At 42.5% G+C, this 24910-nt stretch overlaps 1 protein-coding gene across 3 annotated transcripts in view; it reads left to right on the top strand.

Moving 5' to 3' along the window:
* The window catches only part of EXOC6 (exocyst complex component 6), a 1184343-nt gene that overhangs the window by 289838 nt on the left and 869595 nt on the right, over window positions 1-24910 (top strand). For all 3 annotated transcript variants that reach the window (XM_086922491.1, XM_086922490.1, XM_086922489.1), the window contains exon 6: window positions 4226-4430. In XM_086922491.1, coding sequence (XP_086778617.1) covers window positions 4226-4430 — 205 coding nt within the window. The remainder of the gene's footprint in view (window positions 1-4225; window positions 4431-24910) is intronic.

Genomic DNA, 24910 nt, shown 5'->3' with positions numbered 1-24910 from the left:
GTGTGTTGAGCAGTAGAGTGTATAGTGTGCCAATCCGTACTTTTTTAGCAACTGCTTCTACAATAGGATTAACTTGAATTTTCCATCGGGCTTTTAGGAAATAGTCACGCAATTGTAGGTATTTAAAAAAATCCGCCCGAGGCAGATGAAATTGATCCTTTAGTTGATCAAAAGACTTCATAGCATCATCTAAGAATAAATCCCCAACTACGTGCACCCCTTTGTCCCTCCATCTACTCACCACCCGGTCCCAAAACACTACTGGAAAAATAGTAGTTGCCGTTAGTGGAGTATGCCAGGATACTTTATCCATACCATATCTTTTTTTAACAGCAGTCCATACTTTGTACGCAGCAATCAGAACCTTAAATCGGGTGCGCTTGTAATAATTCCAATCCACATTAATAAACAAACAATTTTTTGCCTCACTGCCCAAGAGCCTTTGATAAATTGCAGGGGATTCAGCCCTAGTAGTTGGTTCAGAACCAGTCAAAATTATGTTCATATGCTGCATCATACATGCAAAATAATACAACGTGAAGTCTGGGACGGAACAACCCCCTTGTGCCCTAGGTAACCCTTTTTACTTTTAAACGGGGCAAAAAATATGCAGGACCATTTAGTTTGGGCTTCTCTGCCTGCTAAATCGTCATCAGATTTGACTACACTTTGGGGCCTTAATAGAATTGTGGGTCACTATCGTTGTGGCAAGTGTCTGATGTGTGACTCAACTGTAAACACCAAACAGTTTGTACATGACAATGTGAAAATTGACTTGAAAGACCACACTAACTGTAATTATCAAAATGGGGTGTACGCTATTTGGTGCCCATGTGGTCTAATTTACATTGGTCAGACTACCCAGCGGGTAAAAAGTCGACTTTCCCAACACAAAAGTTGTATCTGCTGCAAAAATGAACATGCACCTCTGGTTTCTCATTTTTTGGAGCATAACCATGCTCCTTCTGACCTGCTTTGGCAGGTCATTGAATAAATTAAATGTCCGAGTAGGGGCGGAGACCCAGCGCGGATACTCGATCAAGCAGAATGCAGATGGATATTCCGTTGTGACAGCATCAATCAGGGATTAAATAGCCTTGAGGAATGTACGGCTGTACTTTTTCATTAGAGCTATTCTCACGATTACACAACAGTAAACTGAAATATCTACACTGTCCTCTTATTCTCAATATACAGAATATAGGGGCTTGTAGATGTTACTCCAGGACATTGCAAAGTTGGGCTGTGGTTGTCTTACAATAAATGGTAGACAATTTAGATGATTGTGTCTTTTTGAATGAAAGATACAGCATTCTATATATGATTTATGAACATGTTCTGGTATATTTGACTGATTTTCACTGACATTGATAGTGATTTGTAAATTGTAATTTTAAAAGATACCTTATTTGGAGGATTATGATGTGGGGACATTTCACTCCGATATTTGTAAAGAAAGAAAATTGTTATTTAAATGGTGAACGACTGTTTTTCATGTGAGAAATTAAGTTATTATTCTTGCTAGGTTAACATGTCCACATTATGAACACTATGGTTAACATGAGATTATGAGTGAACGCTAATCTTAATGACAAGGAAGCCACAAATTACAGTTATGAAATCTGCTTAATTTATATTGTGTAAATACACTATGCTTTTGTAGATTTATTTTCTTGATTCTACATATGTAAAGTCTATTTCTTTTGTATTTATGATTCCTTTAATGTAGCCTATAAGGAAAGCAAGGCGAAATCGTGCTGGGAGTCTGTTTTCTCTTTCTCTCTATTTTCTGACCGCTCTAAGATGGCCGCCGTTATCGGGCCACTCCGGCTCTTTCAATTTCACTTTTACTTAACAAATACCATTAGATGCGTTTTCCTCATTTTCTATTTAGTCAACGGTCGAATGTCCACTGAGTCAGGAAGATTAAATCGCTATCGTTTTTGGCCGCCGATATTTCCTTTGAGGTGGAGACTTGTCCGCTTTCCATGCTCACGGCTGGTTAGGTTTAAAAGCCATGTGTGGTATTGGCGTCTACATGCTGATGTCTTCTTCAGAATTCGAGATCGCGGAACACACGCCTTGAAGTGAGTGGACAGTTTAATGTACAACTGGCGTTGGGACTAACTTTTGATTAAGGACATTCATTTTCTCTTGGTATTATACATCCCGATACCGCGGGTTTTCAATTGGGTGATTCCGGTACCTTGGCTGCCGAATCAGTTAACTCAAACTATTGTCGGTTTCCCTAAACATGGAGGCTTTGTCGTAGGGTCTCCTTCAGATTTACCTAATGCGGTTATTTTTATGTTATTAGGGCCCTTTATGAATTTTTGTGACATGGTTGTTGATAGATTATTAGCCTTTTCCCTTTTGCGGGACAACTTCATTGAGTCCCACTTAGCTTTCGATTTGTGAAAGCACGTGCATTGACACATTAGTCTTTTCTAATGTGGGAATTAGGCCCTTCTATTTTGCACCAGCATTTATCTATCGAGCAGTTCAGTATCCTAAAGGCTGTTGATGAATTTCATTTAAGTCTTTATTGGTTTACTATTCATTTTTTTACTTGCAGCTTATGAAATTTTTCTGCAATTTTGGATGTGTACATTTGACTGTTTGATGATCGTGTGCCATAGTTACTGGTCCTTAATTTTCTTATCAAATCAAAATTGGAGGTACGCTTATAGCGGCTCATCTGGAATTTTCCAGGTATGGATTTCTCTAGCCATAAAATAGCCGTTATGGCAGCTGAGTATATTTTAGCCCATTTATTTCTTATAAAATCATCTGTCCACTCACCAGTGGAATCAGATACTTAATATGCTGCACCTTTTTATAGATCTCCCTGTTGGAAGTTTTCTGGCACAATAGGTGAAGATTCATTCCATGTCTAGCAAGACCGTTAAGGTTCTTATTCCTTTTAATTCTTTCCTTCTCTTGATTCACAATTATATTATCTGCACAATGGGATCTATTCTTTATGGAATGTGGCTCTACATCTTTCTTTTTATTTCTTCATGATCCTTTTGACACTTTTCCTAAATTCTTTCTTGCACGTATTCGGTGTAGGAAAGCCTGCTTATGTTAATTGCCCTTGTCACTATAATGTCCTCTGTTTAAAACCTTTGTACATATCATTATATTTTTTTAGATAATTTATCAAGTGGTCGCTTTCGCTCCATCAAGTGGTCGCTTTCGCTCCTCAAGTTAATTTGTCCTGATGATGACCCTCAAAGGAATTTTGGGTTGAAACGCCGTCGACGCACTGCACATGGCAAAAATCAGAGACCATATTATTCTCCAACTGTGTATTGTGTTTTTTGTGATTTGTTTATTAGTCTCTGCCATTGTTTTTTGATTTCATATATGTTGATGTTTTTTGTATTAATCGTGAGTGTAATTTTTTGAGCAACCTTGTGGCTTCAGTTCACTTTATTAAAAAGTATTTGAGTACTTACCTATATATTGTTTTTTTGTGAGATTGTGGCACTCATAGGCTTTTCGTTTTTTTCTCTTTGGTGGTTTTTTACCCCCTCCTTTTTTAGTTAAGTATAATAATATAGCTCAAGAACCTTGTTTGGAGTATATTGTTTGTTATCCCTGGTTCTTGTTCTAGGGTCGCCGTTGTGGTCAATTACTTAACCAGATTTACTGGCACACTTTTTTGGGAAAATGTTGTGATAATTTGTCAACCAGCGCCATTATATAGGCAAGTCAGAAAAGGCTTTTCTTATGGAAACATGGTCCTAATGATAACTACCGACTGGCGATAAAATTAAAGGTACTCCGGATGTAGTGACTCTCAATGTTGTGGCTTTGATGTATTGACTCCCTATGTATTTACCTGCAATGTGATGGCCTACTTGTTACGTTGTCTACCCAAGAGTTTTATTTCAAATGATGGAGAAGCACTGTATGTTGTAATGTATTGGAGAGACCTCATCTACTACACGAGACAGCTTTTGCAGCCTTTTTGCAAAACCGGACACTTTGTTGTTGCTCAAGCCAGGAAAGGGGTGAAGAATGATACATATTTGATTGAATGAAACATTACAATCTAACTCATATTCTGAATGTCTAAAATATATGCTAATGTAGAAAAAGTGAATTTATGTGTATTAATTGGCGAATTTGTGCTAATATATTAATCCTGCAGTGGAAATAAATCTTTCCAATCTTGACATTTTGCCTGAAATGTAAATTGATATTTGTTTTTTTACAGATATTATTCTGCTCTGAAAACTATGGAACAATTAGAAAATATTTACCTTCCCAAAACGGACCAGTATCGCTTTTGCCAAATAATGGTTGAGAATCTTCCAAAACTACGAGAGGAAATAAAGGAAATTTCAATGTCGGATCTTAAGGACTTTTTGGAAAGCATTCGAAAGCATTCCGACAAAATAGGTGAAACTGCTATGAAACAGGTGACGACACATGAATGACTATATACTTGAGTGCAGATTAATGTTGCGCAAATACAGTAAAGTAGCTGAAAACATATCCAATCTGTATGAAAAGGGGATATTCTTTACAAAACCACATTCAAACCATCTTATTATCTTACTAAATCTTTTTAGTAAAGAAAGAATTCAATAAAGGGAAAATGACATCATCTGTTATACAATGTGTAGTTAGTTGTATTGATTTTTAAACCCCAGTAAAGCACTCATCTCACTTTTCATTTGAGTAAATATTATTTAATTTTCGTTGCAAAAACACCTGCTAGTCTGTTTCCTTGTGACTAAATATTGTAATAAAAGATAAGCACATCTCACACATTAAACCTGGCTTGTCAACACTTCAACAGTAGCATGATAGAGGCTTTAACCACATTCACGGTCTCCTGCACTACATCATTTTAAAGTGGTATACAAAGTGGCCGCAATAAGCCACACATTTTGCCTGTTCTTTTCTCATTATTGTTTGCCTGACTTTTTGCCCCACCAGCCATGGCGGACAAGCAGATAAATAAACTGTGGACATCCAATTGGAAAAACATTTTCAACAATCAACATAGTTTTACATTGCATCCTCTCTGTCACAGGGTGCCTAATGTAGGTCTGGAGGTACTGGATCCACGCACATTTTTTGCAATGACCACATAAAACCAAGTTGCATGTTGTGAATGTAAATAGAGGTTAGGTATTTATTCGGTTGACATGATTAAAATCTGGCAGTCAATTACCTGCCTCCCTTGAACTAAGGTGAACACACATGTTCTGTTAGTATTCTGTCACAAAGTCGCATTTCCGTTAGTATTAAGTACATTGAAGTTTGTATTAAAGGGAAACTCCAGGCACTTTGAACATGATGCTCCAACTCACTGTGACTTTTTTTTTATAATAACTTATGACCACAGCAGAATGACAAAACGGATTGTCACCAAAAGTGACAAGGTGCATAATGTTTTCTTTAATACTGCTCTTAAAATTCAAAAGAGAAAGCACTCTAATATTGTTGAGGCTGTAGTAATTTCTTGTCTTACTCCTGACTATTTTTAGTTAAACAACGACACTCTTCTAGTAGTAATGACTTTTAGCTTTTTAATTGTCTGACGTCTTAGACCCTAAACATGAATCTCTACCCGCATATATACTCTCTGATTCTCTGCGAAGAATTTAAATAATGTACTGAGGTAAAAACCTTTAGTTCTAATTAAAAGTTTTTTGGGAAATGGTTTGAAATTGACCATTTCCCATTAAAGTGGACATCGCTGCAAATAATTTGGACAAAGCATTTGCACTTTATATTTGTATATATATATTTACAAAGAATTTACTACGTTACTTGTTTTGCTGAACCGCAATTGGTACTTTACCGGAATGCATTATTGACTATTTAACCATATGTTTTACTATGTAACAATAACCACTAATCTTTCAGCGTCTGACAAACTTGACATGTTGATTGCATGTCACACTGAACGGTACAATTCAAAAACGATGCATATATTCTTTATTTACATTTTCATTGATGAAGGGAAGGACAGGTTCCACCCCCTTTTAAGTTACACTCTGCACTTTATCCAGTTTTGGGGTATCTTTCATAGATTCACATGCTTGAATCATTCTCTGTCGTCTAAGTGGGAGTCCCACGGTACATTTAATAAAACAGTAATTAATAACTACAATAGGCTATCATGGAGGCAACCATGTATTCAATAGCTTATCAACCTCCTTCTATAAAAATGACCACATTTAAAACATGACCAATCAGCAACCAGCACCCATTAGAACCTTCCCAAGAGAGGCTGAATCCTTCAGATTTTCACCGCACGTTGTGTGTAAGGGAGTCTCCCTGAGCCCTGCTCAGTTCTTTAACTTTTCTCAGATAAGTCTTGTTTATATATATATATGACCCTATCATCGCGCATTTTCTCCCAAAAAATGCTTCAATAACTTACACTCGGGCCTCCTCAATGAAGGATATCCTTGTTCAAAATGATCCCTTTCATCAAGCGAAAATTACCTGGCTTTCACAAAGAAGGGGTTTTTATCGATTATAGACTTGCAAAGCGTGTCAATTAGGAATCAACAAGACATCATATGAAAGTCCATTTAGTGACATAGAGAGACCAATAGAGAAGGTTCTAACCTGTAAATCTGACTTCGTAATATATGTTTTGCAGTGTCCATGTGCCCTACGATATGTAGGGAGCACAATACTACAAAGACACAAAAGGATACCACAACATATTACAGCCATTAAAAACAAGGAAATTTCTTACCCCGTAGTGAGACACTTTTGGGAGAAACACAATGTGGAGCCCTAGGGACTCAAATATTTCTTAATTGATGCGATTCCCCCGTACAAACGGGGTGGGGACCGAGAAAAGGCACTCAGAAGGCTTGAAACTAGATCTAATCTAGACCTCAATACTATGCACCCATGAGGCCTGAATATTACTGAGGAATTATACACCTGCCTCTAGTATGATCTAAAAAGGATGTAAATCACCAGATCTATATAAATATGAAGACTAAAACAGATTACAGTTTAATTTGAAATCACTATACACATTATGCTGCTTAAAATCCCCCTTTTTTGTATGTACAGAAAAAAACCTTTTTACACCATTTATACACGGTTTTTAAAAGGGTTCTTAGTATTTTTAAACACACTTTTTTAATATACCTTTCCACGGGTTTTAGATAAGGATTCTTTGATACTGCAAAGCCAATTTTTTGCATATGAATGTTGTTTTAAAGATACTGCAGATTGCACTAGCACTTTATGGATTTAATTGCAATGATGTTAGAATATGTGCAACTAGGTATTTAAACCTGGATGCAATAACAAACAAATAGAAATTGTGTCAGTAACGATACATGATTTCAAAAGGTATTTAAACCTGAATGAAAAATTGTTATACTCGTTAAAAAACAACAGTGAACGCTATGTTTTATATGTTTTCTATGTCTATGCTAAACTTGAACAGAGAAAAAAGCAAAAACATTAAAAAAAATGGAAAAAATGATGCATAAAACCAGACGAGTAAATCCTGGCCTGTGGGAGATGCTCGCTGATCTCCGGTAAAACGTGTGGGTGGCGGACTGCGTGGAAAACGTAGCCGCGGCATCACAAGTGCGGTAGGCCGCGATGTCCATACACAGTGGCGGAGGATTGGCTGACTCCGGGAGAGGAAGAGAACCCAATCGGCACTGCCGGACATTGAGCAGCACCTACACGGGGCATTAATTATCCAGTAGCCGCCCCTGGACGGTAAGGAGACGGATTAGGGGGAATGGGCCCTTGTGCCTGGAGCAGTCGGTATGGCGATATGTAGTTGAGTCGACCCGTGCCCAAACATCAGAGGAGAGCTCTGCAAAGCCACATACTGTGAGACTGCCGGGCATAACGCGTACCTAGAGGGATCAAGGTAGCTGGAGGTCGGTGGTACGTGATGAGGCCGCAATGTTCTGTGTGGGGCCTACAACATACAGTCCATAGAGGCTGATGGCCGAGGACGACACTGCAGCACAGTTAAGGGCGCTAGGCCGCGGTGCCTCCCCCTAGAGGCCTTGGGGAAGGAAACGCGACAACACCTGTGAATATATATGACCGGGGGCTCCTGGCCGACAGACAACTGAAGAACCGGGAGTGAGGCCCCCTCGCGCTGCCTGGACTTGCTGCTACACACCCCCCTGACACTAAAACCCCATTAACAAAAAGGAGAAGGTGGTGACACACGCCGGTGCAGGGGGCTCTGGTGGTGGATTGTGCCGTAACTCAGATTGACTCCACTACCTGTTTGAGCAGAGATAGAATAATACAGCGCACATATTGAATCCAAGACTGCAGACTATTGAATAAAGGGGAAGCAAGATGCAAAACAACCAAAATTAAACTTTGAGCAGGGGAGGAACACGAGGCTCATGGAACATGAGTTGGAGGCAGGAATAGAGAAGCAGATGGACCAGCAGACGGAAGACCAGGGGGAAGATCTACGTACCTTAATGCTTGAAAAGAGGTCCAGTCTTCGTAATATAGACTCAAAACTGGATACGCTGACCTCCCAATTGGACGCTGTTAAGACGCAGGTGGGAGCACACGAGACTAGACTGAACGTGCTGGAGAATAGGGCCTCAGACTATCATGATTTTCAAGTAGAGACAAAAGAGCAACTCCTCCAGATGGACAAATTGCTTGGCATAATCCGCACTAAAAACGAGGATTTGGAGGCCAGGTCTCTCTGGAATAACCTCCGTATTACTGGCATACCAGAGACAACGAAGATTGCGAAGATGGAGACCTACGTGGCAGACCTCCTCCACGAGCTATTTGATGCACATCTTCCCTCAGTCTTCACCGTGGAAAGGGCGCATTGTGCTCTGGGTCCTCGACTGCCAGTTGGCGCTACCCCCAGACCCATCTTGGCCAAGATTCTGAATTACCAAGAACGAGACAATGTCTTACGCCTCGCCAGGGGTATAGGGACGATCACCTATGGGGGCAACACAATTTCCTTCTACCCAGACTTAAACCCCGCTGTGCAGGCGGTGAGGTGGGAATTTCTCCAAACGAAGCGTCTTTTACTGCAGGTCCAAATTCCGTATGCACTTCTTTATCCTGCAAAACTTAAGGTAACCCTATGATGGGTCTGCCCATTTTTTCACGGATGCTAAATCTTCCCTCAAATTCACGAAGCATATTGGAGGGAATGCACCAAAACAAAGCGTCAAGGGGTCAGCCACCAAAGAGAACAGTTTAAGCGACAATGACCAACGCGGTTCTTGCTCCTAGAAACCCCTTGGTCTACATCTCAACATCCTTTGTCGATATAGTTTGATCTCTGGTTGTTGTAGATGGAAAGTTGGAAATAACTGTATATTTCTTGTCACTAGTTTTTGATATACAACTAATGTTGGTTCTGTGAGTTTTATTACATCTGCCATTACTGATTGCTGGGGCTATCAGAGGATTATTAATTTGATATAGGTTAGGACCTGATGAGGTGAATACACACTTATTATATTTGCCCCAGGGGATTTGGGTAATTGTTTTTTTTAAATACTGCAAAGAGATAGTTATGGCTCACTGACACATTCTTGACAATACTCAGGGGAGTATCCAGGCGATACTACGCCCCTACGGGAGAGCTCCCACTAGTAATTGTAGCTTTAGTGATGTCTGGGATGGGTACTCTGCATCCTAATTGGGGGGTTTGAGTGGGTGGTGGGTTGGGGGTAGGGGATGTTTTGTGGTTTGCCAGATCTATGCTTTTCAATTTGAATACTACTTGTCATGTGGAAATGTACACACCATTGTGCTCCGCTCCTGATGATTCATTGTGTTATACTGAAATTGATGCGAGATGACCTCTTTACATTTTCGTACCTGGAAAATTCAAGGGTTAAATGATGGTAGGAAGGTAGGTTAGTGCACTCTTATTTACTTAGACATAAGACTGATATTTGCCTGCTGCAGGAGACACATCTAAGTAGTCCCCCCTCACCTAGTTTGCTCCACAGCAGATGGGGGTCGGTATACTCCTCTACCTATTCCAACTATGCTAGAGGAGTCACTGTATTGATCAGATGTGACTTAGACTGGAAGGCTGGTGAACATCAACTAGACCCAGAAGTCAGATATGCACTAATACAAGGTACTCTAGCTGGTAGTCCAATGGTGATAGTCGCCATCTATGGCCCCAATGCTGACACACAAGACTTTTTTCAAAATGTATGCGCTAATGTGAAAGCGACAAATTGCGATACTGTTATATGGGGAGGGGTTTTTAAATGTCATTCTTGATGATTTACTGGATAGGAAGGGTATATCTTGAACACTGCATCCCTTGGCTAGCACCACACTGGAAGCAATACTTTCAGATGGAGACTTGGTAGACATTTGGAGAAGTGTACATCCGGAGGTTAGGGAGGAAACATGCATCTCGAATATCATAAGACGTGGTCAAGGCTGGATTATTGGTTGGTTTCCTGAGATGTGGCTACTTGGACTAGGGAGGCCCAACATCTTCCCAGATCCTTATCAGATCATGCACCTAGTTTTTTGCGCCTGGAATTACCACATTCTATACCAAGGATGTATACTTGGGGATTGCTCCAAGACGCCCTATTAGACGAAGCTTTTAAAGAAGACATTAGAGTAGACATAAATGATTATTTTTCCCTCAACACAGGCTCTGTCGACACAGTTGCTAAGCTACGGGAAGCCTTTAAAACTGTAATAAGAGTTAACTGTATAGCAAGACAAGCCAGGGTGTTGAAGGCCATTAGGGGAGCGCTGGACTCACTTGAAAAACAGATTAGAGAACTGGAGCAACAATTATATGCATCCGGCGAGCCCACTAAACTGGCCCTGCTGAAAAAAAAAACGACTTGATTTCGAAGAAGACGCACACAGAGAAGTTAAATTCCTAGGTAAACATGCCCAGGCTAGGCGCTATGGTGAGGGAGATAGGTCCAGGAGGACGCTGGCGGCAATCTTACGACCCCCCACGACCCTCTACATTCGCACTGAGTTGAAAACTACCGGCTGCCCTGTCAGTAGATGTCAGAAGGCTATTCTTTTCTTTTTTTTTTTTTGAAAACCTTTATTTAACATTTGCAATCAAATACAGACAAGGGCCTACAACCCCCAGGGCTGGCCGCTAAGCAGTTCAGTGCGTAATTACAATCCAACTTCAAACCCGCCTCTCTGGGGAGCATAGGATCTCCATCCACAAAGCGCATCGGTTGCAAAGGCAGTTTAATTTGGAAACAGGATAGGAGGTTTTCATTTTAAAATAGTAAGTAGAAAGGATCAGGTGTCGCACAGTGTCTCGGATCACAAAGGGGGGCGAGCAAAGAAACAACGTGTCCAAAATAAGCTCGCTATAATATAAGTCAACGGCGTTGAAACATACAACATCAGGATAAACTAGCACATCATTATTCGTCTACGCCATCATTATTGTCCGCCCCATAGCACCAAGACCTCAGAAAAGTCAAGGTACAGATGTAGAAACAAGGATGTAAGAAAGCCAAACCCACTACACTAACCCGGAAAAGGAAAAAGAGGAAGAGACAAAGGCAGAGAAGGAAGAAAAGAGGCCATAGAACAAAAATAAAAACGAACACCCATCCCCACACCCCCCACCCTGCACCCCTGCTGATGACTACGGCCACCCCCCTCGCAGCGTGCCTGTCGCCCAGTAACCAGAACCCGAAATATATAAGAAAGGGAAAGAAAGAAAAGGCAAAGAACCCCACTCGATGAGGGAAATCGGAGGAGGGCATAATTCTACGGACTCCCTGTCTCCTTCCCCCGTCATAGCCAGCCCCGCCCCGGACTCCGTTAAGTCAATAAAACAATCCCGTTAAACATAGTGCCACAATGAGAGACCCAGATAAAATTCTCAACCCTGGCCCCGTCGATCAAATTCACTGAAGTCGCCAATTAAAGAAAGCCCTTTCCACAAATTACAGCAAAAGTCTACAGAACAGGAGTAAACCGATGAGAAAAGAACGGCAGGTCTCAATGTAGATGGTTGGTGCCAATGTTGCCCCTCCCTGCCTTCGAAACCAAGCTTTACCCCATCCGCCATCTTGAAAGACAGACAGGGGAGGCGAGTCGACACGGTCCGAATCAGCAAAAGATAAAAAGTCGAAAGTTCCAAAATGGGGACGACATGTAAATGTTCCGAGGGATGCACAATCGGGGGTTCCAACGGCTCCATTGGGTGATCAGGCACAGTACAGTCAGGTAGATCCACTACAATGGGGGCAAACCCTGCTTCCAGCGCCGGGTCGAAATACGGCTCCGAAACATCTATTGAGAAGCGGGCTGGCTGCCGGGTCGTGGGTGTCGAGTCAGGATCCGGTCTCAGGCCTGTGAGTCCATCCGTCGCAGACAACAAACTGCAAGTCTGGACTTCAATAGTCCCCTTAAGTGCCATGAGTGCCTCCAGCACCGTTCGATGTGAATGCCGGACCCCCGCGACACAGCACCGTGCGTCACTCGTCACCTCATCTCCTGTAGGGCACCAGTCAGCTGATGGTAGCAGTCCAATCAAAAAGTCTGAGTGTTCCAGAGAGCGGACCCGACCACATTCAGCAGTCCATTGTTATTCAACTCGGACCCGGCAGAGCCCGCACTCGAGACCCCGGCGTCCCTACTGGGTTAGGCCTCAGTGCGACCGTCGACGTATCTCCGCTCCACAACAGCAGAGAAATTCCGGGATTGCACCACTGGAATGTGGGTCGGATCACACACACGGATACGGTGCAGTTAATCAGGATAAGCAACAGGATAATAGAGCGAAGGACGGAGGTCAGCGGAGCCGGGAGACTATGCGGCCATCTTGGTTGGTGTCGTAGCTCCTCCCCCCAGAAGGCTATTCTTGATGAGTTTTCAATTTTCTACCCCGAGCTCTACTCCACTACACAGAGCGCCAGTCCGGAACGCCTGCTGCTGTTCCTGGACTCGCTGGAATTGCTTTGGCTGAGTGATGGATATAGGGAGTATTTGGATTTCTCCTTTACAGTGGATGATGTGGCACAGGTTATAAAAAGCCTACCGTTAAACAAGCCCCCGATCGGACGGCTTAACCTCTGCTTTTTACAAAACTTATGTTGAGGAACTAGCGCCCTGCCTTTTTGAGCTGTTTGAAGAGGCCTGTGAAACGGGTGTGCTGCCTCCATCAATGCGGGAGGCAATTATAATTAGCCTCTTAAAGCCAGGGAAGCCTGGACTCTTATAGCCACTCTCGCTAATAATTGTAGATGTTATATTATTGTTGAAACTAATCGCTAATAGGCTGCAGCCCTTGCTTCCACTGGTGGCCCACTCGGACCAATCGGCGTTCATCCCCGGGAAATCAACATCCCAAAATCTCAGGACCTTATTCTCGGTGCTACATTATTTATATCCAGAGCTACAGACAGCCGCTGTATTTTTAGATGCCACAAAGGCATTCAACACTTTGGAATTTCAATACCTATTTGCAATACTTGGTCCTATGGGTTTTAGTCCGTTATTTATAAATCTAATACGTCTGCTATACATGCGACCACTGGCACGTGTGAGAGTGAAGGGGCTCCTCTTGGCATCCTTTAACATTTCACGAGGCACCAGGCAGGGATGCCCGCTCTCTCCCTTGCTCTTTGCGATTGCGATGGAACCATTAGTGGCGGGTATCCGGCAACATCATACTGCGTAGGGGATTGGATTTAATGCCCTTGTCTGTTAATTTCACTCTATGCAGATGACGTCACCATGTATGTGTCTGATCCAGGAGCAAATTTAGATCCATTATTGAGGGAGTTCATTAAATTAGGTGGCCTCTCTGGTATATCATTCGGTGATTTTCCCTTTGATTGACACCACTGTTCAAACTCCATCTGAGTTCCCCCTCACATGGACGACGGAGTCCATGAAGTATTTAGGTATATGGGTTAGCAAATAAATTCAGGTCTTATGGAACATGAATTATGGACGTGCCATAAACTGCTTGGAGAAAAAGGTCACTGCTTTGGCTGGGCTCCCAATCTCGTTGGCCGGGAGGATAGCACGGGTCAAGATGGTGGTACTTCCCAAATTCCTTTATTTATTTGTTAACATCCCACTTCTACTCACGCAAGCCTTTTTTAAAACCCTACGGTCCCTGTTAATTTCCCTGATATGGCGGGTAAACAAGCTAGAGTTTCCTGGGAACTTTTAACACTTCCTTTACAACAAGGTGGCCTTGGAGCTCCAGACATGCAATTATATGCATGGAGCGCACAGGCGCAGTTCTTACATTATTGGGCCCATCCCCCTCCTTTTCAGCCACATGTGGCAGTGGAAGCTGCTGTTGCGGCACCCCTCCCCTACAGGCTGCCTAAGGAATACAAGCGCCCTAGGGAAGACAATGATACGGTAGAGACTATTTATGGGCCTGGAACAAGTAGCGGAAGAGAGCGGGCGTTTCCATCCTATATGCCCCTGCAATACCTATAGCCAATAACCTGATGCTGTTCTCCATGGGAGATGCTCTTAGAAAAGACTTAGCACATAAAATAAAATTACACACTTTCGCTGACCTCTACCCAGAAGGGTCTTTCCGTCCGCCTCCGCCGGCCACGGAAGAGAGGCAAGTGCCGTTTTCCGAACTATTTGCATATCATAAACTCAAGGCTACGTGTCGATCTCTACATGACACTTTTCCAGACGCCCGGCCTACCCGTAGCGCCTTAGAAAACGTTCTTAAGTCAGCCTCCCCTCGCTTACTAATCACCAGAATATACAATCACATGCAGAATTCGCCCCCCCTGACGACACCACAAGATATAGGGGCTTGGAATGAGGACCTACAAACCTCACTCACGGAAGACCAGTGGCTTTATTGCTGCAGCCAACTCACATCACTTTTCCCAAACTACAAGCTTCGTTTAGTTCATTTTTAATTCCTACATAGATTTTATAGAACACCTGTTAGTTTACATCATATAGGTCTCAAAGAGGATGACAGTTGCTGGAAATGTGGGAGAACCCCTGCCGGTTTTCTACATGTTGCATGGTATTGCCCGAGGTTAGGGAAACACTGCTCTGATGTGTTCCATATTATTCACCAAATAACCAGGTTGGCTTGGGACCCCACTCTTTTGCAGGGATTACTGGGATATGTTAAGGACACTCAGAAAATTACATGCATTACTGCTCCTTTTTGCCTAGCGACGAGTCTCCATGCATTGGGGAAATAAAAGGGTTCCATCCAAAACCGATTGGATAACAGACATAACATTTGGTCACTCACAACTGACCACTTTTTGGGAACTAATGCCCTCCACTTAATAACCCAAAACATATGGAAACCATTTGTGGTGTGGGCCCGTGAACATCAAGAGACAACGGACACCGTGGGACCCCAAGAGTAGCCTTGAAGGAGGTCTGAGGGAGGTGTGAAATGCAATCTGGAAGCATGGCCAATATGTAAATGTGCCCGGTTATATTGTACGCATTCTATATTTTATAATTCTAGATGTGTCATAGCCTGTTATGATTTACTGTGTTGGGGGCACTGTTGCATCCTTTATAATGGCGATACGTACCGTGTTATTGGGATTGTATATCGGAGCGATTATGTGTATAAATATTATAAGAATGCACATGACTTTGTTACAGAACAATGACCCTGTATTGTATAAGCAACTTACAGGTTTTTTTTTGCAATTGTATGTAATGTAGGTTTTTGAAAATGGCAATTAAAAACAAAAAAAAGACAAAGGCTCCTCGGAGCCGAAACGCGTAATGCTGCTAGTGCTGGTCCGAATGGAATAAAACAAGAAATCTGCACTTACTTGTGGTCCCTGCTCCTGTTTTTTGATGAGAATTGAGAGAAGTTGGAGTTATGCGTAGATATATAATATATATTTTGTATTCAAAGTGCTCTGCAGCATAGAAGCACTCCACAGCAGCAGGTATGTAAACACACTTTATTGCTTTCTTGAAGGTGGCATTTCTACCATCATTAACAACCTTCCACCAACGCGTTTCAGGGCTGTCCGCTCCTTCCTCTTGGGTGTCATGGCTATTTGCAGCTTATTTCCAGCTTCCTCTCAGTCTCATACTATTGTATCTTTAGTAGTTACGATCCGCTTTGTAGCGCCTGTGCATTATGGGACTTGTGGTTTTGACTACCATTTTAAGCCCCCAGTGGGTGCCGCAAATTCGCCATTGTGTTTGGAAAAGGTCCACAGTGATTAGTGAATTCGTTGTGGCATTTAAAAAAGCACTCCAGTGTGCCCCGGTAAGATTTGCTTCCCTTCATGATATTATATATATATATATATATATATGATAAGAAATTATTATTTAGACCTTGTAAATCCTGCGGAAAGAAGAGAATGCATGATGATGATGCCCACAAGGATTGCATCTCTTACCTCTATCCCCATCATGAGGCAAGCAGTGTAAAATATGCTGCACTTTTTTTAACAAAGACCCGTAAAGACAGAGAGGGCAGACCTTTATTGTGGCTGAAGAAGAAGCAGGAGGCTTAATCAGATGTTGAGAGCGGCACATCCTCAAAGACTCATAAGAGGCTCAGGTCGCCTGAGGGTCAGCCTTAAGAGAGCAGGAAACATTCTAAAGTCTCTAATCTCAACAGAGAATCTCTAACCAAGGAGAAACAGCCTAAGGTCTCCTCAGAGATTATTTCCCTCTTCAGGGACATCTAAGGGAAAACCGGAATCTTCAAGTCATTCCAAGCACAAAATCGTCAAGTCCTCATCTGCTTCAAGCTCACCATCGAGGCCTAATACTTCAACAACACCGACGACGACAACTCCCTCATTGTCGAGACCATCGACAGCGCTGACTACTTCGACGGCGAGTATTAAAGGTTCCATACCGTCGACATTACCTCTATCGTCGACGACAACCCCGTCGACGAAGAAACCACCGTCGAAAAAGATTTCATCATCCACTTCGTGGTCGACAAAGACTTCGTGGTCGACAAAGACACAAACATTGACGACGACTCCTTCGTCAACAGCTCCTTCATCGCCGGCCAAAGCTACATCGTCGATGGCAACTCCACCCTCGACGGTAATGCCGCCGTCGACGACGATAATTTCACCGTCGACCGCCTCGACGACGACATCGTCGACGATGATTCCAATTTAGTCTACAGGCCCGTCCATTCTGTTTCTGCAATCTACACAACTTGAATTTCAGACACCAAAAATGTCTCCACTACCTCCAAGTCATCTGTTAGATGTGGAAGGCACTGATGATGATGATGGCCCATTTGGGACTGCGCATAGCCCTTCCGAACTGAATGTAAAGTGTCAGAAAGAGGATGAAGACTATTACGATGAGGAGCAATACTATCAACAATATCCAGTCCCTCATACACAATATCATCAATTCAGATACTATGAACAGCCGAGGCAACAACGTGCTCAACTGTCTCCAACCCTAATAGTACACTCTCAAAGTATGTTGGCGGATTACAAAACGAGGTTTCCTCTTCAAGAGGACCGCGTCACAGTGCCAACCTGTCCTTCGGTGGCTCCACCACCATCTCCTGCCACACCCAGACTGATGCCACATTCCAAAATTTCTCTGCCTCCTACAGAGGATCCTACCACCTCTGAGGTGGGAGAAATCCATGATCCATGATCCATGATCCTCCTCCGCCTAATGATGATTGGGATGACTATGTAGGACCAACACCATCCCTTCCTCCTCCTCGTCCTCCAGACGAACCTCCGGAGGATTTTGGAGGTTTCCATAACATAATGGACAGAGCTACAGCCAGATTCTACTTGCTTGCAGTTGTAAAACAATCCTATTGTTTTCTTTATGATTTTAAAGAACAATCAAGAAAGTCAGTCAGGTCAATATCTATCATAGATTACATTTGGTTAGAGGGTATTAAGATAATGAAGACACCAGCTTCTGTGTTACCAGAGCTACCAAGACTGGACAAAAAATACAGGGCATTGGAGGATTCCCCTGCATGTCTCACAGCCGGACTCTGTGATCTCACAGGCAGCCCAAAGGAGATCAAAAAACCCATCTACTCCCATCACATCTCCATCGGATAAAGAGGGTCGCCGTTTAGACTCCATTGGAAAAAGATTTTCATCAAGGGCAGCAATCTCTGTCAGAGCTTCTAATTCATTGGCCATCCTTGGCCGCTACGATCGGCAAATGTGGTCCGATATGGGAACAATGAGAGACCTTATTCCTGAGGAAAATAAGGAAGAGTTTAATAAGAACCTCGCAGAGGGAGAACGCGCAGCAGTTGAAATTATAGACTGCGCTATGGATATAGCCACTACAAGTTTTCGCCTACTAGCTGGTGCCGCCAGGGGTGTGTGTGTGTGTGTGTGTGTGTGTGTATGTATATATATATATATATATATATATATATATATATATATATATATATATATGTATATATAAACTGCTCCAGCTGTTTTTCTTACCAAAGTATTGGTTTGCCATGGCCCCTGTCCCGACTGGATGATGGAGAAAGTGGTGAGGGAGTTATTCATCTCCACGCTGGGCGGGAAGCACTGTCTCCTGCCCCAGCTGTAACTACACCAGACTGGGATGGTATGCGGTTCGGGGGACCCGAGGAGGAATTTACAAGCTACAGGTCACACGGAACATTCCTTGGCAGCGCTTCACACAATCCTGGAAATACTAACATTTACTTTGACATTGCCCCTCGCACTACTTACCAGGCTCCGGACACTGGATGCTGGGATTTGCAGTTCCTCAAGGCTTCGAGGAGTGCCACAGGTGTGCTGTAAAACTACAGGGGGCGGGGCGGATACTGATCCAACCCGAGCGAAGCAGGACAATGAAATTGAGGCAAATGCCATTTTGACTGTTGCTGAAACCATCGTGGGCGCTGATGAAGGCTAGATGCCGAAATGCATTCGCTCGCTGAGATGTTTCTTTAATAAATTTCCTCCATGGTGTCTCCCACTGCTGGCCTCTGCCTTTTCTTTGAGAAGGTTACTTTTGGATATTGTGCACGAGTGCCAGAATCGTGCTACAGAGGCCCCCGCATGTAAAGTTGGCCTGGCTTTCTGGAACTGCTCCGGCTGTTTTTCTTACCAAGGTATTGGTTTGCCATGGCCCCTGTCCCGACTGGATGATGGAGAAAGTGGTGAGGGAGTTATTCGACTCCACGCTGGGCGGGAAGCACTGTCTCCTGCCCCCGCTGTAACTACACCAGCCTGGGATGGTATGCGGTTCGGGGACCCGAGGAGGAATTTGCAAGCTACAGGTCACACAGAACATTCCTTGGCAGCGCTTCACACAATCCTGGAAATACGAACATTTACTTTGGCATTTCCCCTTGCACTACTTACCAGGCTCTGGATGCTGGGATTTGCAGTTCCTCGAGGCTTCGAGGAGTGCCACAGGTGTGCTGTAAAACTACAGGGGGCGGGGCGGATACTGATCCAACCCGAACGAAGCAGGACACTGAAATTGAGGCAAATGCCATTTTGACTGTTGCTGAAACAACATATATATATATATATATGTTGCTGAAACAATATATATATCCTACATATCCTACTGGCGGCCACCAGTAGGTATATATAGTTAGGACCTAGTTACCATAGGAAATTCCGAACATTCTATTGGGAATAACTTTGGCGCCGATTGAGGCATCTGCCTGTAATTTTCCTTAAATTTGCCTCGCTACGCTGTGCTCCTTCCCTGAAAGTTTCGGGGGGATTCGTCAAGCGGGGGCCGAGAAAAAAGGGGGGTCCCAAAACATGTTTTCCCCATGTTAATTTCCATAGGGACATTCTGACAAGGCTGCAGCTCGAACGGCTGAACGGAATTACACCAAACTTGGCAAAATGGTAGGGACAGGTATGCAGTAGTGCCTTTTCTTTATTTGATGAAAATCCCTCCAGTAGTTGTTGAGAAAATTGAATTTGAGCAAATTATATATCTATATGCGCTCAACATTCTATTGGGAATAACTTTGGCGCCGATAGAGGAATCTGCGTGTAATTTTCCAGAATTTTGGCCAGCTCCACTCCGCTCCTTCCCTGAAAATTTCGGGGGGATTCGTCAAGCGGGGGCTGAAAGGGGGGTCCCAAAACATGTTTTCCCCATGTTAATTTCCATAGGGACCTTGAGACACGGCTACAGCCCGAACGGCTGAATGGAATTACACCAAACTTGGCAAAATGGTAGGGACTGGTATGCACATGTGCCTTTGCTATGTTTGGTCAAAATCCCTCCAATAGTTCTTGAGAAAATTGAATTTGAAATTTTTCAAATGGCATTTTCTATGGGACCTTTAGACACGGCTACAACCCGAACGGCTGAACGGAATTACACCAAACTTGGCAAAAAGGTAGGGACAGGTATGCAGTAGTGCCTTTTCTATATTTGGTGAAAATCCCACCAGTAGTTGTTAAGAAAATTGAATTTGAGCAAATTATATATCTATATGCGCTCACCGTACGCGCACGGTACGCGTACCGTACGCGTACGTGCGCGTACCCTTACGTGCGCGAGCGAGTTTCTGATTGGCTTGCAGTCGACTGTCAACATTCCAAACTGTCCAAACCAGGAAGTGTTGACCACCATCTTGTTTTTCAGGAGAACTGAGGCACAAGAGAGCCCAAAACAAGAGTGGAAAACACGAAAAGGGGGCAGGGTAGAGACCCCCCAACCCTCTAGCCCTTCTCAGGGGGTCCCAGAAGGACCCCCAAGGGCAAAACATTTTTTAAAAATTCGAAAAAATCGAGGGGTACGCACATCGTACGATTACGGTACCCGTACCGTGCGCGTACCCTGTGATTTAAAAAAAAGAACTTGGTGGTCCTTCTGGGACCCCCTGAGAAGGGCTAGGGGGTCAGGGGGCTCTACCCTGCCCCCTTTTCGCTTTTTCCACTCTTGTTTTGTGCTCTCTTGTGCCTCACTTCTCCTGAGAAACAAGATGGCTGCTCAGGTGGTCCCAGAAGGTTAATAACATATATAAATGTTATCCGCTAATAGAATTAGCATTTACAAAACCTTTGAAATTTATTGAAAAAAATATAGGTTTCACCCCTGATATAGTTAGGAATTAGCATTTAAAAAACCTTGCAAATTCACTGAAAAAACCATAGGGTTCAGGCCTTATATAGTATTATAGTTAGGAATTAGCATTTAAAAAACCTTGCAAATTCACTTAAAAAACCATAGGTTTCAGGCCTTATATAGTTAGGAATTCGCATTTTAAAAACCTTGCAAATTCACTTTAAAAAACATAGGTTTCAGGCCTTATATAGTTAGGAATTAGCATTTTAAAAACCATTGAAATTGCTCCTATATAGTTAGTTGTACTAACTATATTTCGCGCACCCGCAATCCACTGCTGATGATGTCACATATTACATCATTCATGACATGGTCAGTGACATCACTGATGACATCTCAAATGACATCACTGATGACATCACTGATGACATCTCATTTGACATCACTGATCACATCACTGATGATATCATTCATGTGATAATACGATGCACCTCCTCACACTCTAATATAACATTTGATACACCCAGTGTTAAATACAGACTACCATTCTTGAAACCATTGACACACTAATACCAGTTACTACATACGCGCTCCCTGATTCCTAGGTCTACACACACATTCACTCATTCACCCATAGAATCACTCATACATACAGTCACTCATCAATACAACACTATCATATGCACTCATACACCTATACAGACACTCACACACTGCCACTCATCCATGGAGTTACTCACACACCTAGTCAGTGATGCAAAGAATCAATCACACTTCCATTTCCTCCACTATACAGTTATACACACAACACCTTACTTATTCAAACATATACTAGCACAAACTTACTCTCTTATACAATCACTGATACAAGTACACAATGATCCATACAGCCACTCGCACATTCACTGGCTCTCATGTATAGTCATTTATATATGCCAACTCTCACATGCACTGTGTTTTACATATGTAATTACTTGGACATGTAGCACTGAGATATCCATTCACTCACCAACACACCTATGCACACAGTCAACCGCCCATATAGCTGTTTACACATGCACTCTTGAACTCATACACCTAGTGAATCAACTGCTCACACATCTATGCACAGAGTCACACACCTCCCAGCCACCCACACACACACACTCAGTCTCCCATTCAAATACTTGGGCAACCAATCAGTAACCCATATAGCCACTCATATAGCTACTGATCAACACATGCAGCAGCTTACACAACATACATACTGATGCACACATTCAGACAGTTTAGTCACTAACCCATGCATTTAGTAAGACACATTTAATCACTCACTCATACAGTCAGTCACGCACTTACTAAATCCTTCATCCAGACACTTATACATCCACTCATTCTTCAATATGTGAAACATATTTAAACTTTATAGAAAACCACAGTCACTGGATGATGTCATTAGTGATGTCATCAGTGATGTCAAATGATATGTCATCAGTGATGTCATTTGAGATGTCATCAGTGATGTCATCAGTGATGTCACTGACCATGTCATGAATGATGTAATATGTGACATCATCAGCAGTGGATTGCGGGTGCGCGAAATATAGTTAGTACAACTAACTATATAGGAGCAATTTCAATGGTTTTTTAGATGCTAATTCCTAACTATATAAGGCCTGAAACCTATGGTTTTTTAAGTGAATATATATATATATATATATATATATATATATCACAATGTTTCCCAACCAAAATCCTCCTGAAGCGGATAGAAGGGTACGGACTCCAGGAATTGTGCTTAAATCACCTTTATTTACTCACTTCAACTCGCCATTACGCATTTCGGTCACTGCATGTGACCTTGATCACATGAGGAAACGCTGCAAATCATGATTTTTTAATCTATTGTGTCATCATGTCACATGATTGGAGTGCCTATAATCACCATAAAAGGCAGACTGTTTGATAGTAAGGCATATTTTGCAATAAATACAGCTTACAGCGTTATGTAAATTCTGTTTTAACATGAAATGGTTAATCCCTTTTTTACAAGGCATTTATGAACACAAATGTGTATGATCATATGTATAACTATGCACAGAATAAGGAATAAACGATGATATCATCAATCAATTCCATAGGTAAATATATAGATAGATAAAATGCATAAACCTATTCACTAGATATTTATATTGCTCATATGTGGGGAAGACTTGACTCTCACTGCATAGTGCTTTTAGTGTCATTGTCTTATCCACACATAGACATGATTATTCACCTCTGAAATTATTATGTTTCTTTTTAATTTGATTACAATCTTACCTATTTTTGCCTTGTGGTCAGACTAATTTCAGCTTCAGTGCTTCACCACTTGTTCCCCTTTAGGTTTATGAGGTACAAAAGGGGGTGGTGATGGACGCAGCTTCTGAACCAATCAAACACTCACACCCAGTCAACAGATCTGGGTTTAATCCATCACCGTTCTTTAGCCCACTCTGCCACCCCAGTTCAGACATGGCCACAAGCAAATCAGTCTGACCCTGTGCCTCATGGGAACAGTCCAGCCCGAACTGCCAAGCCATGCCTTCCCTGGACCAGAAACAAGCTTCCTAGGACTGGTTTCTGGCATTACAGCCCTCTTCAGCCAGGCTTGCTTGAAACCTGTGGCAAAGTGGGCAAGGGACTCATGTCTGAGCAAACCCTGCCAACTTATGGCGAACAAAGCGGTACAAAAGGGGGTGGTGATGGACGGAGCATTTGAACCAATCAAACACTCCTACCCAGTCAACAGATCTGGGTTTAATCCATCACCATTCTTTAGCCCACTCTGCCACCCCAGTTCAGACATGGCCATATGCAAATCAGTCTGACCCTGTGCCTCATAGGAACAGTCCAGCCCGAACGATTGGTTCTGATGCTCCGTCCATAACCACCCCCTTTTGTACCCCCTTTAAGTTTATGCCATCTTATTATATCGCAAAGTTCTAATGTGCAATTGACAATGTTTGTCACTACTTTCATATAGTGCTAAGTGTCCCCCAAAGTGCTTAGTGCCTACAACTTTTTTAAGTGCATATTTTCTCCTATAATTATGTTAAATAAAACAGTTAAATGGCTGTTTAAAGGACAGATAAAAAACAGTGTATAAAAGCTAGATGTTAAGTGCAGTGGCTGGACGCTCTCTTATCAACAATTTCTGTGTGCGAGACCCTCAGATTTCCTATTTTATATATATATATATATATATATATATATATATATATATATATATATATTCAGAATAGGAATCCAGATTTCGCAGTTTCGGCAACTGAAAGCATCCAGGCACTCACGAACAGGGTTTATCAAAAAGCTTATTTATTAAGCATATATCATCAACGCGTTTCGGGAGTCACGCTCCCTTGCTCATTGATATATATATATATATCTGCTTACTATTCTGATTCAAGCATGTGAATCTATGAAAGATACCCCAATACTGGATAATGAATAAGTTACTTACCTGTAACTGCAGTTATCCAGTATTGGTATCTTTCATAGATTCACATGCAACCCACCCTCCTCCTCGGAGACACTCCACTGGCATTACAGTACTTCTAACTACACTTGTGCTGGAAAATCTGAGGGATTCAGCCTCTCTTGGGAAGATTCTAGAGGGTGTTGGTTGCTGATTGATCATGTTTTAAGTTTTTATAAAAGGTGGTTGATAGGCTATTGAATACGTGGTTGCCTCCATGATAGCCTATTGAAGTTATAAATTACTGCTTTATTAAATGTACCGTGGGACTCCCACTTCGACGACGAGGAACGATTCAAGCATGTGAATCTATGAAAGATACCAATTCTGTATAACTTCAGTTACAGGTAAGTAATTTATTCCTTACACTCTATGACCCGGACGAAGACCTCTGGCCGAAACGCGTAGGTCTGT

This window comes from Lissotriton vulgaris, chromosome 5 (assembly GCF_964263255.1).
Source record: "Lissotriton vulgaris chromosome 5, aLisVul1.2, whole genome shotgun sequence".
NCBI lineage: Eukaryota > Metazoa > Chordata > Amphibia > Caudata > Salamandridae > Lissotriton > Lissotriton vulgaris.
Note: the sequence above shows the minus strand (reverse complement) of the source record. Positions and strands in the feature narration are given on the sequence as shown.